The sequence below is a fragment of the Camarhynchus parvulus genome, chromosome 1, assembly GCF_901933205.1.
Source record: "Camarhynchus parvulus chromosome 1, STF_HiC, whole genome shotgun sequence".
Lineage (NCBI taxonomy): Eukaryota > Metazoa > Chordata > Aves > Passeriformes > Thraupidae > Camarhynchus > Camarhynchus parvulus.
Genome location: NC_044571.1, coordinates 38573956 through 38601272, shown reverse-complemented (window position 1 = coordinate 38601272; position 27317 = coordinate 38573956). Strand labels below are relative to the sequence as shown.

The 27317-nt window shown below is 38.5% G+C and overlaps 1 protein-coding gene across 1 annotated transcript in view; it reads left to right on the top strand.

Annotated features, from left to right (window-relative positions):
* The first annotated feature begins 8176 nt into the window (after positions 1 to 8176).
* ITGBL1 (integrin subunit beta like 1) overlaps positions 8177 to 27317 on the top strand; it is a 124735-nt gene continuing 105594 nt past the window's right edge. The window contains exons 1-2 of the mRNA XM_030953820.1: positions 8177 to 8431; positions 9729 to 9940. Of these exons, the coding sequence (XP_030809680.1) occupies positions 8358 to 8431; positions 9729 to 9940 (286 nt within the window). The 5' untranslated portion in view covers positions 8177 to 8357. The remainder of the gene's footprint in view (positions 8432 to 9728; positions 9941 to 27317) is intronic.

Sequence of the window (27317 nt, the reverse complement as noted above, 5' to 3'; positions counted from 1 at the left end):
GTCTTAGGGGTCTTTTCCAGCCTAAATGATTGTATGAAAAAGATACCACAAATAAACAGATAAAGAAGTACTTGGAAAATTGTTTCTGTAAATCAGGTTGACATGTTCTAATCTGTATTTTATCTTCTTGCAAAATTAAAAAAAAAAAAAGTAAATTTGTGGAAAATTTATGTTTAAATGAAAATGTATGGTGGAGAATGTGAGCCTATAACTTTCTGGAGATGGTAGAGATGTGGAATAGGATTCAAAAGACAAAGCCCTTAGCAAAATACCCCAGAAAGCTGAAGGAAAGTGTATGGCATAAATTGTATTAGGTTCCTTTAAATTATATCTATTTGATGCTGGCAGCCAAAACTAATAAGCGAGTTAGGGAGTTGGCCTCAGGATTACAGATGCAGTCCTGCCAGCAGTACTTACATGTGTTACCAGCATTAGCAATTCCAGTAAATTTAAGCGCCTAATTTTAGTGTTTGCAGTTTTTGATAGCAGTCTGCTGATGTTTCATGAGAAAAAATTTGTAAAGCCAAACAATTTAAGAATAAATGTGCTGACAAATAATACTCTTCCTATTTTGTCTCTTCCTCCCCACTTAACGTTTCATTACTTGGAATAAGTTGCTAGGCAGCATTTTGCTGTTGGTGATAGCATCTCATAAATGAAAACTGACAGTTGCAAACAGTGAAACATTGTAGCTATAGCTAAACAAAAGAAATCAACATTTGCCAGTGGATGTGACTTTGTGTAACATTTTTCCTATGGATATACTGGCCTCTGAAAAATAATTCTCAACAGAACAATTTTCCAGTTGGAAGGGACCTCGGGAGGCCATCTGGTCTGACTGATCTGCTTAAACCAGGCTCAGAGATGAGATCACACCAGCTTGCTCAGGGCTTTGTCTGGTTGGGTCTTGAAAACCTCCCAAGACAGAGACTGCACAGCCTCCCTGGTAAGCTTGTTTCTGTACTGGACTGTCCTCATCCTCATCCTGAAAGATTTTTTCCTGACATGCACTTGGACCCTCCCTTGTCAGCAGTCTCTCCTGCAGCGCACCCTTGGGAATTGCCCAGCTTTGTCCTCTTGACAGCTTCCTCACAGAATCTGGCAGACTGCTCCTAGGTGCTCCCAAAGCCATCCTTCCTTCAGGCTGAAAAAGCCAAGCTCCTTCAGCCTCTCCTCATGGAGCACGTGCTCCAGTTCCAACCGCCTTGGTGGCCTGCCACTGAATTCATGTATTAGCATCTGTCATGTGTTGGAGGCGGGTTCAAAATATGCTGCAGTAATTTAGATACTGTTTAATGAGTTCCCAAAAAGAAGGGATTCATTTCCTTACATGTGATTTGTATTATATAGAATACGTGTTTCCTTATGTATTTGGCACTTCTCCTGGTGTCGTGTTAGGTAACGTATTGTTACTACCTGCCCTTACTCTGTGGAGCACGAGCTGCTAATGGGAACCAACACTTTTAACAGAAGACTGGATTCTCTCTGACAGCCTGTCTTGAGCACAACTGGCATCAGATGATGCTAATGCTGAAAGAAAGGTCTAGCTCTTGATACCTTGATGTAGCTGTCTGTGTGCAAAGGTGAAACAGTAGTCTTCCATTCACAGAACTGTGCAGACGGTGAAGGTCTTCTGTTTGCAAGGAAAAGCCGTTTCTTGCTTTGCTATTTAACCACAAATTTACTTTTGGACGTGGCACATGCAAAGCAATTATAAACATTTTAGAACTTGAGTGGCATATAGGAGGCACATGTGAGGATAAAACTTAAATATCTATTAAACTGTTGATATAATTTTGCAAAGAACCTATTAGTCCTTTAAAATCTGTAACAATGTTTAATATTTAGGGCTGAAGGCTGTTGTGATTCTGATTTAGGAAATTCACACTGACCTACAAAGCAAGCCATAGGCATATAGAAAAAGACAGAATTTGGGAGTTAATCTTACCATGTTACTTTACAGTAATGTTAAATAGGTCAAAAGAAAAGAAATTTCTTAGTAAAGATTTACCTCTCATCTCTACAAATCAAGACCAGATAAAGGAATTTCCCTATTCATCCTTCAAACTTCAATACGTGTTTGAAATTGGCCATAGCAGAATGTCCATTTAAAAGAAAACCTTGGGGATTTGTACTGAGTATTCCAAGGGGAGAATTCTCTGTCTTACTTTCATTGCTGTAACATAATCTGGAACACAACCAAAAAAAAAAAAAAAGGAGGGGAATTCAAAGCATCTATTTATTCTACATGTTTACTTACAGAATTTGGATTCAAACCAAATTCTCTCAAGCCCTGGTTTTATTTCTGAATTTATTTGAACTTTATTTGCTTTATTGTCCTTACTTTCCCTAAGTATCTGTTAAATAGTTGAAGAGTAATGTAAACAAATTTTAAAAACATCCTAAAGAGCTGATCTTACTGGGATTGCCATTGTTGGAATTTGATTTACCTCTTATGAAAGAGCACAGTGCTTGATCAGATTCCAGACTGTCTATAATGACTAAAAGACTTCATGAAATATTAATTTTGAAATTATGCTTGAGCTTTTAAAAAAGGTCACAAAATATCATTTAGCAATTCAGAATTAAACTTCAGACCCAAAGTAAGATTTAATCATTTTGGCATAGGATACAAGTCAAAACCTGCTAAATTCCTGCCTGTTGCTCTTTAGCCTCAGGGTGCCCAAGTGCTTAGTCATCTTAATGGTGGTTTACCACAAATTTCTCCCATAGTCTGGAGTCCTGCTCTGCAAATGCTGAGCAGCACCCTGGTGTTATTGGGGCCCCACGTGAATCAGACAACCTGAGCCACCCAGTTTGTTCCACCTATCTGCCCTTTATGGCTCTGGTTAGTGGTGGTTTCACTCAGAAGCCTGTAACCATAACAGAAATGGTCACAGAGCAACAGCAGGCAAGTGACGGCAGGAGAAACTTGGTTAACGCTCATGAGTAGCTTTGATTGGGATGGGTTAAAAACTGTCATTCTTGAGTGTCTGTGGGTCAAGATTGATCAACCAAAATAAAGGACATGGAGTATAGTTTTCTTAATTTCAACCTTAAGGAGAGTTTGAAGTCCACTGCTAACTCTGTAGAATTAGTTTGCTTTCAGTAGGTACAGAGTTCTCAGAAGAAGGGCAATAGTGGTGTTTTCCCACACTTCCTTTTTCTTAATTTCTGTCTCTTCTTCATGTTTGGTTTAACAGCAAGCAGTGCAAGAACAGAGCATTGAAACCATACAAGATGGTTGCTATTGCCCTGGAGAATCTGGTGTGCATGTGTTTAATTTAGGCACTCAACCTGAGTTACTACAGTTCTGCCCTGAAGAAGTCAGCAGTATCTTTTTTAAATTTGCTGTCCTTAGGAACAGCTCTTCCGTCAAAATGATGAGAATGATCCTTTATTATAACTTATTCAGGTAACTAGTTAAAAAGATCACAAACAAGATAGTCTTTCACACTATTTCTGATTTTTCAAGACTCCCAGCATCAAGAAACCTTGTTCCTTTGAGAAATAAGGCACAAATTGAACATAAAGTAATAATTTATGGTGAAAAATTTTATTATTTTTATTTCCTTTCTTGGGCTCTTCACCATTACTGTTAGCTCAGCTTATGACAGAGCTTTACTTGCTTTCTGAAATAAATGCTAAATAGTTAAGAATGCAGTAGGCTGTGTTTTAAAATGCACTGTTGTTGCTGGCATTTTGGGCTTTCTTGCAAGATCATGCTGAAATATCTTCTACTTCCTTAAAGCCTCTGTAAAAGCAGGGTATTATTGCTGTGTAGGGGAATTCACTAGCAAACACTGAACAAACAAAAGACCTACCAGCTATTTAAAGTTTCAACTGAGGCATGAAGGAGTAAGCTAAGGTTTTACCCTAGAGTATAATAAAATAACATCTTGATTAATGTTGGCCTGTGAACTGTTTGGGTAGCTTATATTCTGTACTATTCGGGCCAGCTACATTCAGACCAGCTCAGCTTTTATCTTGTTCTAGCCTTGATCCTGTAACTCCAAAAGCTATTTGTATTCCCTGTGTGATACCATCAGCTGTCCCAGATTCTATGTCATGTCAGCAAAATTAACACAAGGTTTTCAGTTCTGTGCAGCTCTGGTGTACTCTGTCTCCTGCTTGCTTCCAGGGATGGCATTGACCAGCACAGCAATGACTCTCAACAGTTGCATGCATTTCTGAACTCTTCAATTCAGACAGATTTTAGTTAGCTCCATCAAGTACTTTTTGCTTCATAGCTGTTGAAGTGGTTTGCATTTGATCTTTACAGCCACCTAGTTTAGTGATTGTATATCTTTCACAGAAGAATCACTGGACACTTAAAATTCTCCTTGTTCCACATTTTGTGGAGGAACAATAATTGTTTGTTATGTGGGATTTTCAACTTCTGGTTAATTTTAGAAAATTTTGATGTAACTGAATGCCTCTGCATTTGAATGCTTCAGTCTCCACTCTTACAAACCCATGCTGTTACTAAAATGGCTTCAATGGAAACCCGTGAGGAATATGTGACAGATTTTGATGGTTTCCATTTTTTTTAAGCTTAAACTGTTCACTTTATGTGCATTTTGATTTGTTTTATTAAAAAGAAAATCCTTAAGAATGGCATGGAATGTGTTTTGCAAAGCTGATGGCTTTATTAAGTGACAACAAAATTAAAATGTTCGCTGTAATAAAGGCTGTAATAGAGTCGACAGAGTCCATCTGCCTCTCTAAACTGAATCAAACCTTGTTCAATAGCACATTATGCCATCAGAGTCATAGAATTATGGAATATTTGAGGTTGGAAAGGATCTCTGGAGAAGGCCTAGTCTAACCCACCTGCCCAGAGCAGGGCAGCCTAAAGCATGTTGCTCAGACCCTGTCCAGATGGCTTTTGACTATGTCCAAGGGTGAAGATCCCACAACATTGCTGGGCATTCTGCTCAGGATGAGACCACTCTTAGAGTAAAATGCTTTTTTAATTTTTTTCTTATTTTTTAAATATTATTCTTATTTGATTTATTATAAAAACAATTCTGGCAAAATTGAAGTTAAGATATTGTTTGCCTTAAAAAAACCCCAAAAAACAAAAAACCACTGCCTATGAATTATCTTGTCTACCCCAAGGCTTGCAACTTAGTTTTTACACAGTTCAGAAGACTATGAAATCACAAAAATAGCCCTCACCAGTTTGGATAGGCAATTACCCTACTGGTTCCTCTACTGGTCAATAAAATTGCAGGGAAAATATTAGAGATTATTCCTATCTCTCAACCTAATCCTGCAAACTTTTATCAAGAACAGTAACAGGAAACACTTAAAAAATGAGGTTCAAGTGTAAGTGTGCTTAACAGCACCTATTTTTTTTTAATTCCATGTCTTTATTTAAGTAATTTTAAGTCTGACAAGTATTACTTAAACCTGTTGCCTATTTTGAAGTGGCTGTTTAGTATTAGCAGGTGTGTTCCAGCATATCCTCCTCATCAGCAATATGTTGACTTTCTCTTTTCTACCTTTATTCTGCAAGAAGTGGCATTACACTTGTAAACTATACATTTACCAAGCACCTGCAGGTCTAGAGCCTTAGTCTGAAAATCCAATACATAGGAAAAGTTGCATTTTACAAGTGCTGCGCTTTGTGTAGGTGTATGTTATCCAGTAGAGAACAAAGTTCCTTAGGGTTGTGTACAGGAGTGGCTGAAAGGAAGTGAGCAGTTCTCAAGGCAGCATGTCAGATTCCCATTTAGAAAGAGACTGACTCCTTTTAAATTGAATTTACAGCCTGTTTGGAAGCCAATTAGCTCCTGAATACATACACATAATAAATAAATAAATAAATAAATAAACACTTTATACATGTTTATACATGCATGCATAAAAACATTCTAGGCTTAAATGATTAAATAATAATCTGAGAAAAGGTCAAAATCTATTAAGGGAGCACTGAGATATTGTATTAGAGACAGGTACACATGAAAGCATTTATTAAATTTAAGCTCTGGTGCACATTTCAAATACTGCATCCTTCAACTGTGTAAGGATGCCTTCTCCAAATTCGAAAAGTCCACAGCATAAAGGTGTATATTTCTTCAAAACATGACAGATATAAAAAAATAAGGCAGTGATAAGTTCATCATATCATGGGGAATGTCTTCTCCCCGTACATTTGAAGTTATATTTTGTAGTCTGCTTGAAGCTCTTCTGAATACCTGTCAGCAACAGTCTGCTCAGGGAAAAAGGAGGAAGATGAACAGATGGCAGCCTTTAAAGTTGTGGATTAAAGATAAATTTAGTGCTAAAAGGGAATTACTATTGTTTAAAATGCAAAGCTTTCTCTTTATGCTTCTCTAAATTGAGACTTCAGGCAGTACAATTTCTGACAATCACATTGTTCTTAAAAGAGCTCCTTTCTGTAATCTAAAGGGTTTTAATTTATGAACATTTTTTTACTGCAGCATTATAAATACATTTCAAAAACTATCACACAGATAGAACACATAGTGCTGCATTAAGCGTGGAGTTCAAAGTTCAAGGTCTGTCAGAAATAAATATTTCTTGATTTGCCTGCCAGTGTTACTTCCCTTTTCATTACATCCATCAAAGTAAGTCAAATGCATGGGGTTAGCAGGACTGTAAATATTCACAGGACTGAAGCCAACAGATCACTCAATACAGGATTTTTATGATTTGCGTTGCTTGAGAAAATATTGTAACACACTTGCAATATGAAATATACTATAAAGGGCTGCAAAACTGGTAAAAATAGATTTGGTATGCAACAGCTGTATATGGGGCTTTTAGATTTTTTTACATCCTAATTCTACTTGCTTGTACTATAGGGTAAAATTATGTGTCATAAAGAAGGTAGTAAACTATGAGTAGACAGTTGCACTTCACAGCTTCAAGATAACTTACTAAAATATGACAGAAGTCTTGTGTCCATTGGAATAATTTTTGGCTTTAACCTGTATATCTTCAGGGACTAATAATACATGTTAACAAATATGCTAGAGCAGATTTTGTCCAGTCTTTTCTTTTGATTTTCGATAAAGTTTTATCCTCCAACAAAGTGGGTACTTGACTGAAAACAGGCCCCAAACTAGATTTTGAAGGTTCTTTTGTCATATATAAGGCCAGCAAACCAAAGTCAAATGCTTGATGCTTTTTTTTTTGCAGGAATATAACTAGCAGAACTAGTTATGTTAGCAGGAATGCTGTGAATTGCAGCCTTGAGTTCACTATGTAAAATGTAAGACACCCACTTACACTCATAGGAATGGCAGCCTCTGAGTCAGAATTTTAACTAAATCTTAAAATGTTTTCTGGAAAAGTATAATCTGTGGTATTTTAGATATTTAATATGAAATTAAAACAAGAGTTTTTCATTCTGAGGAAGATACTGAGGGCTTTAATCTCCAATGCAGGCTTCAAAAACAGTGAAAGCTTCTTGCAGCTGCCTGCTTTAAAAATGCACGTGTGTGTGTAGACTAGGACACCTATAACTTGTCAAAGTTTGTTTCTTTAAGAGCTTTCCATCCCAGGGAGGCATCAGGCAAACACCAATTTCCCAGGACAGCCAGAGGGATATAAAACTTTTCTGCAGCATAAAGAAGTGCATGTGGCCATATCTGCCAAAGTTGATTCATTTGGAGAGACTATCCCTCCTTTTAGCTTAGTTTTGAAGCAATTCAAAAATCTCCCACTGCTGAGATGAAGTATTGGACTGTGTTTTAATAAGGCATTAGGAAATGGCAAACTAATAATACTTTTAATGTGCAGTCAGTCATGCTGGTGCGGGTTGGCAGCCTGCAGTGTCGCACGGTGCTGTGACGTGAGCAGGTGACCTCAGGCTAAAGAGGGAAGGGACGGACCTGGGGAGGCAGGCGCCAGGGAGGTGCTCCAGCAGTCAGGCAGGGATGCTGCAGCTGGGGAGCGCTGCTCCTGTCTCCCGGTCGGTACAAGTTTCACAGATTATCCCAAGCAGCCGTCTGTCAAAGGACAGGGGAATACACATACCTTAAATACTTACGGTGCCTCTACTTTGAGAATGAGACAGTTCGTTCACATCTGTGAACGGGCCACTTTTAAAACATCAAAATAAACCATCTGGCTGCGCAACTGTTTCTAATTACTTCCCTGCCTAGACTGTAAACTTCGGGGTTTGGCACCGGCCTCCTTCCCAGAGTGCTGCCCAAATCCCGCTCCCAGGCAGCTAATCAGAGCCACTGCAGCGCGGCGGGAGCAGCGCTGGAGCCGGGCTTGTCCAGCGCGCAGCTCTCCGCGTGCCTGCCGCCTCTGTCCGCCCGTCCGTCCGTCCGCCTGTCTGTGCGTCCGCGCCAGGTGCGCTCAGCACAGCTCTCAGCATGCTCGCACCGGGGCTGCTGGGGCTGGTGCTGCTGCTGGGCCCTGCGCTGCCGGCCGGGCCCCCGGCCCTGCGGTAAGTGCGGCTCTCAGCTCTCACGGGGGGTGCGGCTGATTTTGAGGCGCCAGGAGTGTAGGAGCTGGGCTTGCGGAGGGAGCGGTGGAGCACTTTTTATTGGCTCTTCCTCTGCCTCCTTAAAGGTGACGCTGAGGGAAGCGCTCTGGGTCACTGGGAGCCTCAGTAGGTAGGGGCATGTGCAGACTGCAGAGTTATTGGCAACGATGCATTTGATGTCCAAAATGCACACTGAAAGCAGTGAAGGGAGAAGAACTGGCTAGTGATGACTCTTTACACCCACACCTCCAGATTCTGCTGCCTGAGTGGAGCAGGCACCTAACCACAGAACCCTGTTTATTGCTGCACTTTGGTGCGGTGGCACAGTGAGGTGCACTGCCCTTTACTCTCTACCTCCACCACAGCCAGCACATACTGGCTCCTAGGGCCAGTGGCTCCTTTGGTCCAGATCCTTGCCAAATCTGCTACTTGAGAAGGGCAGGTTCTATTCATCTACATCTTCAGTATTCCTTACCACTGTGAAGACCTGGTTTTTGGCCTGAGCAGTCCTATCATTTCCTATGTTTTTCCTGTGATTCAGGTCCTGATGAGACAAAGTGTGATTTTCCCTGAGTATGTCCTGAAAGTTGTGATCCCTATGTGCTCCGGTGCATGTTACACTTGCATGGCAGAGCTGCAAATGTACAGATCTAGAATTGGATTCTGCTGCCTTTACCAAAACCACAGCCACAACCTACAGTATTGCGTGGAAAGCCACGATTACTTTGGTTTCCTCTTCCATTGGAAGCATGGATCATAGATGTCTGACAACCAGAAGGATTAGTTTGGCAAACATATTTTATTAGAATCAACCTTAAGTGTGCTGTATGATATATATTCCTGTTATGCTACCCAGATGTTTGGATGTATATGGCATCTCTAAACTTCTTGAAATAATTAAGATCAAAATGTTAAAATGTTTCATGATGGATAATCAAACTATAAGTGTCTGTGCATATATACCAGATATGCCTGATGGGAAAGTAGATGAAGTCAATGTAGTTAAAAAGGTAAGTAAAATAAAATATAAGCATTCTTGCAGGTAGCAATGAGATTTCTGATGAAAACAAAGAAAACTGGGTGATTTGAGACAAGTAATAATTTGCAACCATTGCTGAAGTGGTGGTAAGAATAATATTCAGGGTATTGACTGAAGCCAGTGACAGTAGGGTGGTTTCAAATGAGCCAAGCTCTCACTGGCTGTGAGCTGCAGCCCCTGGCTTTGACCGCAGCTCATTCAGTTTGCTGTCCCCCACAGGAGTGCTTTGGGTATCCCTGCTTCCTGCCGGCTGTCCCGGGCTGAGTCGGAGCTCAGGTGCCGTGCCCCAGGGGGGAAGCTGTGCAGTGACAGAGGCAGGTGTGAGTGTGGGGTCTGCATCTGCCAAGTGACCGAGTCTGGCAAATACTACGGTCCGCTCTGCGAGTGCCACGACTGGGTGTGCGAGACCTACGACGGGAAAATCTGCGCAGGTAAGGAAACCCTGATGGTGACAGAAGCTTAGAAAATTAGGAGTATATATTAAAACCAGGAACACAGCACACTGATTCATTAGAGACATGATTATATATGGGTCCCTGAAACATGACTCTAAATGGAATAGTGGGCACATCCAAGGATTTTGCCAGATTAAAGGATGGAAGTTACAGGCACTGTGTCTGCCATAAAATGAGACTTAGCTCAGAGCAAGATTTCGTCTGCATCAGGGGCAAAAACGGAAGTTGCTTTGGGTTGCAGGCTCTGCAAACTATGTTTTAAGTCTAATATAGTATGTAATATTGATCACATTTTTATATATTTCTTAATTTGAAGGAAACTATTTTAAATTCTTTACAAACAATCAATTTTGTCCCATGATTATTATTTTTTCTTCTCCTGCTGTAAGAAAAAAGTCTTACTGTAAGATGTACCACACTTATCTTTACTATATAAACTCTGTTTTTCTCTAAGTAATGATAATACTTTCCAAATAAAGACTTAAAACAATGTAATTGTATTGTGGTTTCAGGGATTTCCCCGCTGAAAGTGTATTCTTTAATAACATACATTTCTGGGACAAAATTTAGTTCCTTCCAGTTGTTGGAACATGTCGCTTGGTTTACATCTAAACATTATCATTCTTTCATCTTTCCAGCTGTCTTTACTTAAGTTTATGGGTTATTTTGGTCAAATTTTTCATCTTTTTTTTTTTTTTTTTTTTTTTTTTTTTTTTTTTTTTTTTTTTAAGCAGCTTAGAATAGGGTTTTAGAAAAAAGCAGGGAGAAGAAATGCCATCACATTCCTAAGGGGATTCAGCCTGGAGCTTGATGAAAGGGGCCAGAAGGGTACTTCATTTCTAGTATCCCTGTTTCAACAGCTTTACCAGATTCACAGAAACGTGTCATCTTTTCAGGCCAAAACCTGCAATTAGGTCAATTGGAATGTTACAGAAATTCTTCTAGTAAGAGGACAATACAAATGCATTCCAACAGTTGGTTTGGCAAATTTTGTAGGAAAAAGGACCAAACTTACTTTAGCAACAATTTATGCAGGAAGTCCAGTAATAACATGAAAAGACCAAGAATGGGATTATGAGAAAAAGATTTATATTTGGCACCTGTGGCTTTAGAGCTCTGTAGAGAAACTGATTCATAGACTCTGCAGTAAGCAGTATTAAATCCCCCTACATAAGAAATATCATAGCATTTCACTGCTTTGCTGTCCCAAACATGAATTTTTTGATTGGTACTGTTATTTCAAAGTGCTTGCTGTTGTTGCTGGGTTAATTGCATAAAGGGAAACTGAAAGCTCCTTCAATTTTAATAATCTACTACTAATAATAATCTACTAATAAATTCCAGCATCATGTTCCTGTTAATATCATGAACAGTGGCTGCAAGTTTTATAAGGGCTTTGGTGGTATAGTGTGCTCACAGAATAAACAGAACCAGGAGATCTCTTAACAATATTTAGCTTTTGGGTAGCACTTCATGCAGCAGTTCAAAGATGTGAAGACTCAGTGATTAAATGTTTTTTTAAAAAACATTTTCTGTACTTGTCACTTTGTCACTCCTAGCTGGAGTATTGAAGCTGTGTTACCATGTTATCACTGAGATGTGAGATAATTTGAATTCTCTCTTCTGGAAAAAAAAAAGTAGTAAAAAATTCAGTAGAAAGTCCTGGGGAGGGAAACAACTGTGAAGGATACAAGAGCTTAGCTTTCTTTGTTTGGGCTTATCAACAATTATGCTAAAAATCCAGCTGACTTTGTTGCAGTCCAGGGCTGCCCAGCACTGCAGGAGAGCAGCCCCAGGTAACTCCTCCAGAGCTGGGATCCAGTTGGTGAAGCACCTCATTTCAGGCTGTGCTTGTTGCCCTCTTCATTTTCCCACCATGTTTTTAGTCACTGAAATTGTGTGTATGTGGGAGGAAGGGAGCATAGAGAAGAAGGTCAGATCTAGGATAACTCTAGGCAAGAGACTGGAACTTAGGTTGTATGAATAATATTTTCCCTTACCCAGCTATTCAGTGATGTTTCTTAATATTACATCACCAGGCCAATTTTCAGTGTATGACATATTTCTCTTTTTTTGCATTTTTCGGCCATTTTTTGACTTAATGATGAAGTTGTGTTTCCTCTAAGTGAATAGCCATAATGTCTTTCTGCAGTTCTATTTCTCTTTCCTGCTTTAATTTTCTTTTTCGTATTTTTATTTTGACATTTGCTGTCCCTTTTAATTGTGGATCTCTCCTGACATAGGCAACAGCACTAACTGCTGACTGGTACCACATGGAGAACTTCTAGACACTCTTTCAACATCCCTCTAGAAAGGCATGGTATTTGAGGCTAATGCTCTTTGAAACACGCTACTTTTCAAGCTGCCAGAGTGATTTCTTTTTCAAGTGACTGATGTCTGATCACCAGCGATGTTCATATTCAGAGATGGACAGGCAGAGTTGTTTGAGTCACGAATGCCAAAGATAGCTGTGTTTCCCTGCCAGTCAACTCAGACATACCTCCGCTTCCCTTGCCTGTCCCAAGCTAAACAAAAGATTTAGTTGCTCAATATGCAGCTCATTATCTTAAAGGCACTTTCTGTGTCAGATCCTCTTTCTGGACCAGTTATTGAACAATCGTATTCTGGAGAGAGAAGGCCTGAAGGTAAAGAAAATGTCAGCTATCCATCTGATTGATTTGCTTTTTCTAATAAACATTTTATAAAAATGGGAAAGAGATTATGCCATGAGTAATGAAGAGTAACAGATTTAAATGTCACCGTCCTTTTACTTTCCCTTGAGACTTTGCTGTATTTCTCTCCCATTATGATTCCAAGTGCTTTAGAGGGAGTTCAAATAATTTTCTTGCCCTTTATCCCACTGGGGTTGATAAAGTAACAGGTGATCCCTCATGGAGTCAGAAACAAAGAAGAGAGAAAACAAGTGCTGTGTGCAATCTGAATCACTAAGTCTCCTATCCTCCTCCTGGCCTTTTTATTTGCTTTATGTATCATGGGGTGTAGAGGAAATCAAGTAGGTACTGTCCTGTCATTCTCTTTGCAATGTCAGGGATATCTTTATTTTATCTTTTGTTACCGATATTCAGGGAGATGAGCTAAGAGGAGGCAGACTGAATCAAAAACTGAATCAGATCCCCAAAGGATTTATGCTTCATTCACAACAGACAATATACTTGTTGCTGTTTTCTTGCAGATAGTAGTTCTGACCTCAGACAGTTGCATATTGCCTCAGGCTTTCTTAGCATAAGTGGAGCCCATATTGTGTGCAAGGGAAAGTGGAATACAGGACTAATTCCTGTCGCATCATTGCTTATACCTATTGCTCTGTGGGGTTTTTGGAGTATAGTGGAAAATCCATTTTAGTGAATTTTTTGTGGGTTTAGTTAGTTAGTTAGTTAGTTAGTTAGTTAGTTTGTTTGTTTGTTCGTTTGTTTGTTCATTTGGGGTTTTGGTTTTTTTTTTTTTTGGTTGGTTTGTTTGGGGTTTTTTTATTTAATCTTTTTTACTGTGTCTGTGGTTAATGGAAAACTAAACTAAGCATAGATTTCCTTGGCCAACTGAAGTGGGAACACTTAAGATGTTCTTAGAGAATGCGCCACAAGAACTGCCAGCTGGGACATGTATGATTGCACTGCTTGTAGCTGGTGAGATGAAAAGACAGATACAATTTGGTGACAATATAGGCAGCAACACATGAAGAAGATTTGTCTTTCCTCAGAACTGTATTTGTTATCTTTGGTTTTTTTTATAGTTATTAAGATTTTATGAATAATTTTTCTTCCAAACTGAGGTACCTTTTACACCTACTGAAAAATGATGGCACAGTCTGATTTTCCATAAGCAGTTGCTGTGGAACTTGCTGCTTTTCAGGCCAATGAAAGATTTTTTCTGTTTCTTTCTCCAAAGCTGTGGTTGCTGTGTGTGCTGTACCTATTTTAATACTAGTTCAGCAGTATAATGCCAGCATTAGTTGTCGGTTTTCACAAACAGAGGTATTATCATACATAACACGAAGGACAAAAGGATTTAAGTGCCATTATTTCCTGGTCTGTAAGGTTTTAAACTATATAGAGAACACAAGTGAAAAATTAAATTGACAAGGAGTAGATGTAGAAATAACAAGATAAATCCAAATTGAAGTGTTAATCTAATACATAGCTATGCATGCATGGGAGTTTATTGGATGTATGGTACTATATAGCAGTTTGAGAGAGTTAGGAATTTGAAGATGGAATTCTTTGCACAGAAGCTGAATAGTGTCTTTAGGCAGAGCTATCGAAGTTGAGCTGGAAAGGCTCTAACAAATGTGCTTTTGTATTCATACTGAAGGGAGGTCTGACACGCTGATTGTTCATTGAGCAGCATTTCTTGCTAAAAGTGTGAAGAAAAGTCAGCCTGTGACCTGCATTGATTGCCATTTGATCCAAAGTGAAATTCAAAGCCCTGGATTTTGAGAACAGGTATAAACCTCTTCTCTGTCAGAGGCCATGTTTGCAAAGATTCAACTGTGGCACACCTGGCCATTGGAGACAAAGCCTCCTTAAAAGACCAAGTTAGAAATAGGGCAGGAGGATACTGACGAAAATGGAGGTTGCAGTTCTGCTCTGACCTAGTTTGCTTTAGTCCGGACTTCAGAACTTGGCATTTTGTGACTTTTCCTCCCAGAGCAGGGGTGTGTAGGTGTTATAATAGCATCCATATTCGTCTCAAAACAGGTTCCTCGGGTTCTAGCAGAAGTGAAATGGTGATAGCATAGACCTCATTGTAGGTTCATTTCCTTGCTAAGTGCTTGAGGTCCCCACAGACACAAAAGGCACAAGCTAAAGCCTGTATTATTCTCAACTTTGTGCTGTTGGTACCTGATCTAGGTAAAATCAAGCAGCCTTTGATACATTGACAATTGTTGTAGTTCCAAGGGCAGTGTGTGGGTTCATAGCAATAGTGAGTGAGGCAGGAGGAAGCTTAGACACAAAAACTGAAGGGGGGATTAATGGAAGGGAAGCATCTTAAAAGTAACTTACTAAATTTTATGTACCTATTTGCTTAGCCCTCATTTTGAGCACATTTAATTGTAGATGCTACTGATGGAAAATAGGTGTTAGTGTAAAAAGTAAAAGTGAGTGTGTTGGGCATGTGGAAGCGAAGGACTTTTACAGCACCTAGCAGAGCTGGAATGTAGCCCCTCAGGCTGGCACCAACAGCAAAACAAGGTGGGGAGCAGCATCTCCTTCACCTTTTGTCCTTCTGTAGTCTGGGGTGACATGCTTATCCATTGCAAAGAAAAAAACAAATCTTTGTGTGACTTTTATCAATGCAAATAAGTGTTCTGAAGTGTGTTTGAATTTTTATGCTCATCACAGGTTATTGAACTGAAGTATATTTTTATTTAGTTGAAAGAATGCTCTTTATGAAAAAATGGCTTACACAGACTATGTGTATTAACATTTCTATTAACATTTGTGTTTCAGAATCATTATTATGAAAAAGATATGGTGAATAGAAAGTAGATGGTGTATTTAATGTTACAGAAGTGTTTATTAATTTTTTTTACCTGCTTTATCAGTGGATAGGTGTCAGTATGTGTTCTTATGGTGACAGCCTTTTTTGCACAAACTGTCTATACCAAGACTATACTGTCTTGGTATAATTTTCTATGCTTATTTAAAGTTTTATTGTTGGTAGCTCGTACTGTCAAGGATTTCAAACAATCATTATCTATGGCACTGTACTGTAGACCTTTCAGTGTTAGTGTTCCCAGGTAGTTTGTCTTGAAAAAGAACATCACTGATTAAAAGTTCCTATGAGCTTTTCTAAGAGGAAAAGATTCATTGCTAGAGCTGTGCAGGAAAAATGGCAATTTGTGCCTAAAAAGTACTGGAGTTTGATTTTGGCCATGTGAAGGAGGACCCCATAGTATATATGTGGTACCAGAAGTTATGGTGTGGTGGTTGAGGCCATGTTATGGTGTGTTTGTGGTGTACACAGCTGTACTGCTGGATTAAAATTTCCTTTGGAAATGGAAGGACTATGAAGGGAAAAACCCCTGTTCTTCTTTCAAACACTATTTTTAAAGGTTATTTAAAACCTTCATTTCTTAATGATGGAAGGAGGAATTTTTGAAGATGGGGTTTGTGTACATTTTGTACATTGGGAGTGGGCTGGAACACCAACTTGAGCAGTTGCATGACCATATTCTTGTATGTAGAAGAATAAGGATTCAGAGACTTTTAACTGGAGTTGCACCTGTCCCCTTTCTTGAAAGAGCTGTTTTGCCCTTCTGCCTGTCCATCTGAGGAGCATCAGTGATGCAGTCTGGCACACCTTCTTGTCAGTGGCCTGAAGAGTGGCAGTCAGAGCTTTTGGAGTCATATCTTGGTCGTTTTTATGGGGAAGGTCACTGGGAGTGCCAGCTCTGATGCTGTCAGGAGTGAGCTGAGTACTAACTTTGTGATTTGGAAAATGTCACAGCAGAATGCTGTTGCCTTGGCAGCTCCATGCAGCAGCAGATGTTCTAACTAGAGCACCTGGTCACAGTGTTTTGTTCCTGGGGGCAATTCTAGGCTGGGGAGATTGTAAGTGGGCTGGGGGAGAATCCTCCTGTGACCCAAAGAGACTGCCAAAGTCTTCCTTTCTCAGGCATGCTTTTTCCAGTTGTCTGCCTCCAGCAGGTCCTATTCAGTCTTTTCAACCAGGTGGTGTCTGCCATTTTAAATATTGGGGATGTTAGCTTTTATGATCCCGAGTTAGAGGCTAGTGAATGTAAAAATAGCTCATTTAAGTATTTTTCCTGGTTCGCATATAATTTCCTATCTAGTTAAAAGGCTGCTTAAAACTATTTAAGTCTTGAAGCTGTGTGGTTGACAGCTAAGAAATGCTGAATCTATCTACCTTTGTTGAAGAGTCCTGTGCATTTGCACTATTAAGCATCTTTTAATTTTATATTCATTATAATTTTCTCCAGTGAACTTATGCAGCAACAATAGGAGGAAAATAGTCGCTTCCTGGTATTTGAAATGGTTAATTTACAAACTTGGTAACATGTTGAAAGCAAGTTAAAATGTTTATTATTTACCTTAATCCATTCATTTGCCTGAAATGTTTGGGACACACATGGCAAACAGTTTGGTAATGCAGCAGTGTCAGGCAACAGAGTTTTCTTAGCACCCCATTTCCTTACTTCAAATGTTTTAAACAGTACTTTCCAGAAAGTAAGTGGATACTTGTGAAACTCAATGGTACAAGCTCATTGAGTCTCAGAAGCCAAAAGCCCCTTTTCAAAAAATCCTGTTCCTCTCCACTTCCTGAAATGTCCAGACTCATTTCTTGTCTAGCCTTACCCCTTTGGAAATTATTGGATACAAGTAAAGTTGGTATAAAATTTGAATGTCTTTTCAGCAGATTAAGATACAGGCATTTTTAAAGAGATGAATAATTAATGGTATTCTGTGAACACAAGCTAAATTTGCATAATCCAAACCATTTCTATGTCCGTACCTCCTGTAGGTAATGTGGTTCCTCCCAAAAATGCAAGCCCCACTTCAATTGTGGGGAACACGCCTGGTATATGGAACTGAACTGTGATGGTCACAGCACCCAGCTCTCATATCCACCCTTCTTTGCAGTTCTTGCAACAAATTACTAGAACGTATGTGTTTTTCTTCTGATATTGAAGAGAGGGGAAGTTGAGGATACACCTCCTGATCATCTAAGGCTGATAATGAGACTCAGAAGAAAACCCAAGTGTCTGAGTCCTTCCTAGGGGCTCTCAAACCACCAAGTCCCTGTGAGGTATAAGAATAAAATCTGTTAGTATTAAAACTATCAGTTAAGGCTGTGTCAAAACCACATTTTATATTTCATGTTTTGGTCCTAAAAATACTATTTCCTACAAAAAATAGTCGTGTATTCTTTTTCCTAAGAGCTACCTGTGCATTAGGCATGCAATAATTGTTGATTCTATGTGTATTATCTGAGTGAGAGCAACTTGGTTTTATGAAAACACTCAGTGTATTTCAGCTTAAAAGTGCTCCACATATAAATAGGGAAGTGAATTTGTAGCAGGTCAATCCCACAGAGAACTGTAGGTGCAGTGGTAAGCCTGGTGGATTGTGTTCCAGACCACCATCCTCAAAAGGGTTGTTTGTAAAGTCAGGCTTTGAAGGGTTACTGGAGAAGTTCAGACCTCTTACTTTAGGAACAGGAAGGAACTGAAATGGAGGAGGACAACCAATTTCATGTCATGAGCATACTTGCAGAAGGACCAAGTCATGCTGGATGGTGGTGATGCCATGACAAAAAGTCATATAAGAACATATTGCACTGCGGTTCTCCTGAATGCTTTTGCTGAATTGTGCCTTTTAATCACTATCTTCTTTATATGAAAAGAACACTTATGCTGTCTCACAGAATATACCATGCTTTTACCCTAATTATCTTGACAGATTCAGTCCTTTCTCAACAGCTTTTAAGCTGGAAAGAATAGTGGCAGGGAATAAATTGTACATCTGTAGTCTAACATGCAGAGGTAAGGCAGAGACCTTCTATACAGAATTGTGGAAATGAGTATTACAATTTTTTTTTCTGGTGCCTTTGAAGTCTGGTAAATTCTGTGGGAAGCAGATAACCAGTAAGAAATATATTTTAAATCAGAAAATGGTCTTGAAGCACTTAATTGAAGTACTGTTGTTGCATTGGTACTTCTAATGACTGTCTTTTGAAATAATTTTATTTAATTCTTGCTTCTGTTTCAAGCCACAGATAATCCTCATCAGAGACACAGCAAGTATATTGGAGCACAATTCCTAGGCTGTGCTTAGGAAGAGATCAAGTTGCCAGCTATCACTGAAGGAAAATTGCCCATCACCTACATTCAGTTTCTCTGGATGGGAATAGAGAATGTAGCAGCTATTGCAATGGGTACAATTACTTTCCATTTACGTGAGTTTGCCTGCAGTTGGCATTTGTGGAAATCCTTTTGTCCAGCAAACCCAGATACAGTGAATTTTTTCTCTCTCTAGAACATTTTAATTTCTCATTCACAGGGCTTTAGGGCATCATCCTACAGTTAAAAGTACTGGAGTATTTCTTCCTGCCTTTTTTTTTCCCCAAGGCCACTTAATTAATCGAAGCCTAGCAGAGAAATGTTAGAGCATATCATTGGCATTGGTCATAAACAGAGAGATTTAAATGCAGCATAGATTTCTGTATCACAATAAAAAAGAATTGTCTCTTCAAGATTTATAATGTTTAACTACCTACAAGCTTTGTGTAGACATATAACAAAAAATTGATTTGAGATGGGATTGGCAAAATTACCAAACCTCAGTCATGTACTTTGTTGGATTTAGGAGTGGATCCTGTCACTCATATTTACTCTTCAGGTTAAAAATATATTTTAATAAAAGCAGATGGTGTGGCTGCTTTTTATGTTTTTCCAAAGCTAAGCAGAAGCCAATGTTTTCTGCTGACAAAAGTCTAATGAAATCAATAAAGTTATGCCAACAGAGAATTGGTCTCACAGCAATTCTGGCCCTTGTTTGGCCAAAATCTCTGGCTAATAGCTGACAAAATTACAGCAGCAAAATATAGACCCTGTCATTCACCTGCAAGTGGTAATGATAAAACAATAACAACAATGACATCTCCAAAGTTTTGAATGCTTTTAAGCTTGACAGCATTTTACATGATTTTCTGTTTTGTTTTCCTTCTGAGTATTGTGATACTTTAAAGAGTTATATGTCACTTAGTAGTAATTTGACAGGACATTGACCAAAATAATTTTTTCTCCAGAATGACAGAGTTAGACTTAGCAGGAATAAGAGTTATGTGAGAAAGCATTCTGATAAATGAAAACCCATTTTTCAAAGATTTAAACTCAGATGTATAAATGAAGCAATTGTTTAAACTGAGAGCTCTATCCCAGCTTTTATTAAATGGTCTGTTGGTTTGGAAAGCCATAATAAAATTAAGATTTTGTAATTGGATAAGAAGGGTATGTCTCAACCCCCTCTCCTGTCACCATCCTAAAGCTTTTGTATATGACTTTTTGTAAATTAGGAAATTCCATTCTAAACATATCAACTGCTTTAAGTGTACGTCTGGTACACTTACATACAGGTTAGAAAAACTTTTATTTACAGATATTGTCCAGAAAATACAACATGATTTCTCTGTAGATTATTTCAAAAGGTTGTCTCACATGAGAATTTCTGCATGAAGTTCCTGCTGGATAATATCTTGAAGGATAATATTTAAAGAGTGCAGTGACCACAGACTTCCTTTTATTTCATGGGTGCCTATCAAAGAAACTCAGAGGTTTTTAAAATAATCTTACTCTTTCTGGAATGTCGTGTATCAAGCTCTTTTGAAACAGGATCATATTTCCTCTGGCCTTTCATGGGCTTCCAGTTCTCTGTATTTTTGCATTTCAGGTGTTGTCTTGGCTTTTCCCCCATCTTTTTCTGCATGAGCTGTGGTTGCCACTCCCACTCTCAGCATTTTGGTTGTATCCAATTGCCAGTTTGTTTTACTAATTCCATTCCCTCTTGACAGAGTCTTTTCTGCTTTTTGGGTGGTCTATATCTGGCTCAGTGTCCTTGGCACTGCTCCTCACAATTGTCCTAATCCATTCCTCTGGCTCATCAAAGAACAGTTGTTTCCATGATGACCTGGGTGGAAGTCAGATCCACCTTGGTTCTTTTTACAGTCCCTGGTGGCTCCTTCTCCAACCAATAACTTCTGTTCTTGTGTCCCAGGAATCTCAAAGGAGGCGTGTCATCAAGAGGAGCTGAACTGTTTTGGGTATTCACAGACTTTGTAGAAGTTAACCACAGTTGTGTGTAATCTAACACTCTTTCTTAGCTCATGCTTTATTTGTGCAGGTTGTTCAGTTGTAGGGGAGCTTGTTAGGATATGAATCTAAACCACAGAAACTTTAAAATAGGCACAAATCAGGTGTACACTCCTGTATCTTCATTTCTGATTGCTTCACCCCTTTCTCCTCCTGAAGAAAGGTGGCGCAGCACACTGAAATTTTATGGTTTGCTTTAGTTTCTTCAAATAACCTGTCCATTATGCTTCTTATTCCCAAGAGATGGAATGATTTTGACCACAGTAAAAAGCTTGTCTTAGGGAGACTCTGGAATCTCTGGCTAGAGGTTTAAGAACAGGTTGGACAAGTCAAGAGGGATCAACACGCACTTGTTTGTGAGTCCAGACAAAGAAGTGGACCAGATGATCTCTCCCAGAGGTCTCTGAGGCTGATTTTATTTGATGCTGCTGTGAAACCAATCCTTGGTTTGATACTCTGCCTTAGTGAGGAGGATCTGTGGCAGTATAAACACAGTTTTTGGCATGCTGTAATGTTTCTAAATGTAGTACTTTATTGAAACTGATGCATAACCATTGATTTTAATCTATTAATACAAAAAACTTTAATTTTCTGCAGTGTTTATAATACTTAATAAAATGTAAGTGTGTTTTTAAATGACCATATTTTTAAATGGCCACTATGGAGTCTCTGAGCAGGAATGATTCTGAAAAGAAGCTTGCTTGTTTTAAGTTTAGGCATCTTTTCAATAGAAAGGCATAAATTACTGTTTCTAGATACAAGTGGTAAATAGACTTCTGTAACAAGCTCAGAGTCATGGAAAACATGTTTTATCCAATACTTGAAATTTGATGGAAAAATAACAGTCAAAGCATTGAACAGAAACATTGATTTCTTTAATTTCCTTAGCTTTAACAAATAGATTCTCAGTCAACTGCTGACATTATGGAGTTATGACAAAATGAACAAAATACCAAGAGAGAGTGAATAGTTGTCCTGCCATTTGACGTACACCAAAATAGACCATGTTAAAAATTATATTCTAGAAGCTCTTAATTCTTGTTGGGTCCATTAAACATCAAATAACATAATTCCTACTTAAATGGGAACCACATCTGGTCTGCATTTTTCAATGGAAGCAAATGAGTATAAATATTTTGTCAGATAATAAAACAGGGAAAGCAAGTAGTAGTATATTGGCTTTTATTTTTTTAACTGCTGCCATGCTGACAATGTATGTTCCCTATATTGTCGCAATGCAAAATTATACTTCTAGAAAGTTAATTATTCTTAGGCAGCAATGAACTGAACCCTGTATTGATAGCTGAAAACATTATTTAGATTTATGATAAGTCAAAAGGTGTTGCCGTTATTGAGGGAAAGAACTACCATTCCAGTTTTCTTTCATATCACTGGTCATTGGGAAATTGCCCCTACTGTTCCCTTCTTCAGCTAAATCACCCATGAATACACAGGGTAATTCTATATACGCAGCATACAGCACAGGTCTGGATGAATAATTCTTCTTCCTTGTTTCATTCTCTTGATCTTCCTGCATTCCCTAAGCATATGGTATTCATCACACTTGTGCACATTTGTAGGAAGGAAATGGGGAATTCCACCCACAGAAAGCTTCCCCAGTCTTCTCCTTTTCTCCTGTATCCAATGAACATGAAAACATCGCTGCCTATAACTTCTCCTTTCGCCCAGTGTTCCCCACATCCCTTTAGACAAGCCCTTCCTGGAGCTGTGTTCTGGTCTGGCTGATACTGTGTCATTCAACTGCTGCTGCTGAGAAGCCATGAGATCAGAAAGTGCTCTAAGGGAAGCATCTGCATTTCTGGGCTGTGTATTCTGTAAAACTAAATAACATTGTGGTGCTTAAATTTTTTTGTTAGGTTAACCCCAGAAGAAAAGCAGTACTTTTAATGGGTGATGCTACTTCATCTGTGCTATGGGTGATGCTGCTTCATCTGTGACAGAATTGTCACCTCACCAGTGCAGTGACAGAAGCTGATGTTGAGGAGTCCAATTGTCTTCACATAATGCACATTCCCACTGTACCCTCTTGATCTGTCTTCTCTTCCCGTGTGAGTCACATAAGTGGTTTTAAATGTCTTTCAGTGAGTCATATAGTTTTGCTAATTTAGTCCCTACTTTAATGTCACTGTATACAGTCACTTTCTTACCTAAAAACTAAAACTTCATTTGGTCATCTACACGACACCTTCATGATAAATACTTGCTTTCCTTAAGCAGGCTTTTTTGGATTTGTTTTTTTTGATCATAGCAGCATCAAAACCTCAAGTTCTTGTTTCTATTCTGAACTGTCAGTTTGAATTTTTAAATCCTTTCTCAAAAATGGATCAGACTGAGCATTACGTTGGCTACATACCTCCTAACACCTTCTGGCAAGCATCAGAAGCCAAGAGTTCCACTCTGCTGTGTCTTACTGCTTGGCTGAGAAAGAATCAAAATGCACGTAGAAAAATTTAATGTGGTGAAAGTGAGAAGAAAAGGATCAAAGGCTGGAAACAAATGTAAAAACTTCATATACAAGGGACAGCTGGAATGTATGAAACCTCATGCAGTACAAAATGTTCCTCAGAACAGGAAAATGTAGGTCTGTTATAGCAGCAACAGTTTTTAAACAGTAACTTAATTTTGTGATGGTAACATTCACAAAGTTCCTAGCTCAGTGGTTTCATGCTGCCTGCAAATGGGGGAGACAAATGCCTGAAGACATTGTGCATGTGGTATAGAAAAGAGAGACTAAACTGACAGATGCCAAAAATCAATAGGGAAATACCAATGCCTTTCTAGGCAAACAGCTAGGCAGGGAAATCCTATTTTAGACATTTGGATAAGCAAGATTTATTTCTAGAAGAAATGTAAGAGAGCCAAAAAAGATGATTTGTTTGACTGCTGTGTTGAAACGTATTGGCATTATATGTTTTGACATTAAAATAAAATGAGCAAGGAAATGAGCATAGTTCAATATCTTCATTCTTTCCCCCCAGTACTAGATTCTTCCAAGGTAGTGCTTTAATAATAAAAGCACTTTCATACTCCTTATATAATAGAAATGCAATTTAATTTTTTTTATTCCCCACCCAAAATACTGGAATGTGTCAAATAAGCATTTACAGGTAATACTTGCACCATAGCTTTTGAAACTTCTAAGTTTGAAAACTAAACCAGAAGCAGTCCGAATGCAGTGGAGTGACTTGGTGAGCAGAGCATCACCGTCTGAAAACTGAGAGTCTTTCTTCTGGTTTCTATAGAGACAAATCAGTGAAGTCAGACTTCACTGATTTTTTGTTGTTGTTGTTGTTTTGAGACTTAAACCTTAAAAACAAAGATTCCTTGATTTTTGAATGGAATATAGGCACCTTTAGTGCCTGTAAGGGCCATCTGTTCTGCTGTTCTTGCATGCAGTTTCTCTGTTGCTGCAGTGTGTATGTTGACCAAGCATACACTTTGACATACCTGCCTTTCAGACAGTTCCAGAGGCAATACAGCAAGATTAGTTCTGTCAGGAGCTACTTGGTCTGCAAATGTATCTTGAAACCACTTGTTTTTTTTCTTTTCAAAATGTTGTTCTAGTGATGTGTAGAGATTTCAGTTAATCTTTTCTGCTGATTTCCAAACATGTAATAGTAGGATGTGCTACAGAAGGCTCTCTGAAGAGAGTGTATTGCATACCATTTATATCAGTTCAACCCTTGAATTGTGTGTTTTCTCCCAAATGTATTTCCACCTGTGTTTTAGTATGACTGAGAAATATGATCACCTCTGCTGTTTTGCAAATAGTGTAAGAATGCTCTCTGATTTACAAATCCTGGGGGACGAAAAGGGATGTAGAGCTGTACAGTCTGCTGAATAGATTTGTGAGCCTGTAAATATTTTAAGTTAGTATTGCCGCAAAACTTCAAGATGTGTTTTTGGTTCCTGAGTAATGAGAATTGGTCCTCAGAATCTCATAAACAATTGTGCAGTTGGCAAATGAACAGGGAATTGACAGAAACACTGGTATTGGAACAAATTGTGTAGAGGATGCCTAGAGGCAACTGTTCATCCTACAGGATGATCAGGAGGATTTCATCAGAGGATGAAAGAGAGCATTTCATCATAGAGGATGAAATGAAGGGGAACTAGATAGGAATCAATACAGCTATTAATACCTATTAAAAACAACAGTTGTTTTGCTTCATTGCTCTGTCTGCCTGCAAAACTTCAGTTACTTTGCCTGCAGTGTTTGTAGTGGTCACAGTAAAATTAGCACACGCAAACAGGAATTAGGTGCAAGTAGCAAAGGGTACATTGGTATTTGTTTTTCAGACAGCAGAAATGACAGGGTCAGGAAAATTAAATTTCTGTAATATTACTATGAGCTGTGCTGAGATGGAATTTTCAGGCTCTTTTTCTTACTGCTGTGGAGAGAAGCTGTCTTTGTGTCATGATTTTGATTGTGTCACACATTCAACATTACCAGCAAACTATACTTCACGATCAAAAGAAGAGTTTTAGTACTCCTTTCTGAAATTCAGACGTATACATCCAGTTTTACTCCCCACCAGGAATCTATCACAAATCTATCACATACCAGAATTAATCAGTTGGGGTTTTCTTGGTTTTGTTTTTGTTGTTGCTTTGGTTGGTTGCTTGCTTGCTATTTTTGTTTTTTTTTTTTTTTTGCTTTTGTGTAAAATGCTGGTTCTGATGATCAAGCAGAAATATTGGCAGGAGAAAAATGGAAAAAAGTATACATGAGTCAGAAACCCCTCTGAAGTAAATCCCTTTTTCTATATACCTTTTATTATAAATATACAATAATATTTTTTTGTGGCACAGAGTAAGCTTGTCTAGAGATGTTTCTTGACATCTTTTTAGCAGCAGTAGATAAATGGTGAAAACAGAAAGAATGGTCTGGTTTGCAGCCAGTTTACCAGAATAGGATCAGAGAATGATTTAGCAAGAGACTTGTGGAGATTGGCCAGTCCAGCCTTCTGCTGAAGGAGGGCTGTCTTCAGAGTTGCTCAGGGTTGTCATACACATGAAGTCAAAGTATGTCGATGTGACAAGACAAAAAAAATCAGAAGCACAGATTAACTTCTGTTGAAATAATGCTTAATTATCTGACTCATTTGACAAAAATTAGGAACAGTTAAAAATAATTTTTGACATGAGGAGAGGTGGCTTATGAAACTAAACTGATTTATTTTGCCTTTTTTTTTAAATGAAAAGTATAATAATTTTATCCTGGGAAATTTTTTTTTAAATAAAGTTCTTTAGTTTACATCAGGAAAAAAATCAAGCACAGAAAAGGAAAAAATATTGTGGATTGTCTTTTGAGTAAAATCTGTTAATTAAGATGAATTAATTCCCTACCTCTTTAGCACACAGTCAGTCCATCTGCCCCAGGTTACTTTGTGTTTCCCATGCTTCTTTGATCTCTCAAGCCACTAGGAGACTTGCTTTTTGCTGTCGCATATATGATAACTGGTTGCAGTGATTGTTCCCAGGTTTCTCTGTGGAGTGTGTGATGAACATTTGGGTATGTCCCATTGGAAGACAAGTGGTAGATGGTACATGGCATGTGATAGAAAGCAGAGGGTTAAACTTGCTTACTAGTGCTACGCAGTTTTGAAGTTTGAAGACCTTAAGAGTTCATAAATCGAAAATACACTGAAAGAATGAACATGAAAATTTCATCATTCAAATGAAAAAAAAAATCAAACAAGAAAATTTGGATTTATTGCTTGGGTCCAAATGTGTCCCTCTTGATGGAAGATGAAGTCGTAAAACTTCTATCTGTGTCTCAAACTTCATGCCTAGTAAATCATGCCTTTATCAAGCTGGTTTGTCACTGGTCATGAAAGGCTTAATGATTCCAAGACTCACAGATTCTGAGAGCTTCAGTCAAAGGTTTTTTCTTAGCATTTGATTACAGCCTAGCAAAGGCAGCTGCTTTGACACTGCTTAAAACATGACTAAGAATTGGAAGGTCTTGTTGCCCCGGCTCAATTTGACTGTGGAATAGGTTTAGTTAACCTTGTGTCTCATCCTTCCTTTTATAAAAGGGACATAATTACCATCCTTCCATAATAAAAACTATTTTGCATGGTGGTTGAAGACTTCCACATAATTGTTTCATGTTAAAAAAAATGCTCAATCTCATCTTGTCTGTTAAGCCTGATTTCATGAATAAATCTGCCAGGAAAAAAAAAAGTTAAATAAAAAAGCACCTAGGTGACCCTTTGCTCTATTCATCCATCAGCCGGGAAGTAAACAGTTTGTCTATGATTGCCTGTCTCACTTATCTATTACAGTCTGTTTGTTCTTCCTACCCTGTAATTACTCCATTGGATCTGCTGAAATATCCTCTGATTCACATTCAAACTATTTTCAGAAACACCCTTTAATTCTGGCGTGATATTTCATTGCTCAGTAAATATGAAGAGGTGCTCAAGATTTGCTTTTTTACAAAGTTCTGGATGGCACTGTGAACTTATTGCTGTGTGA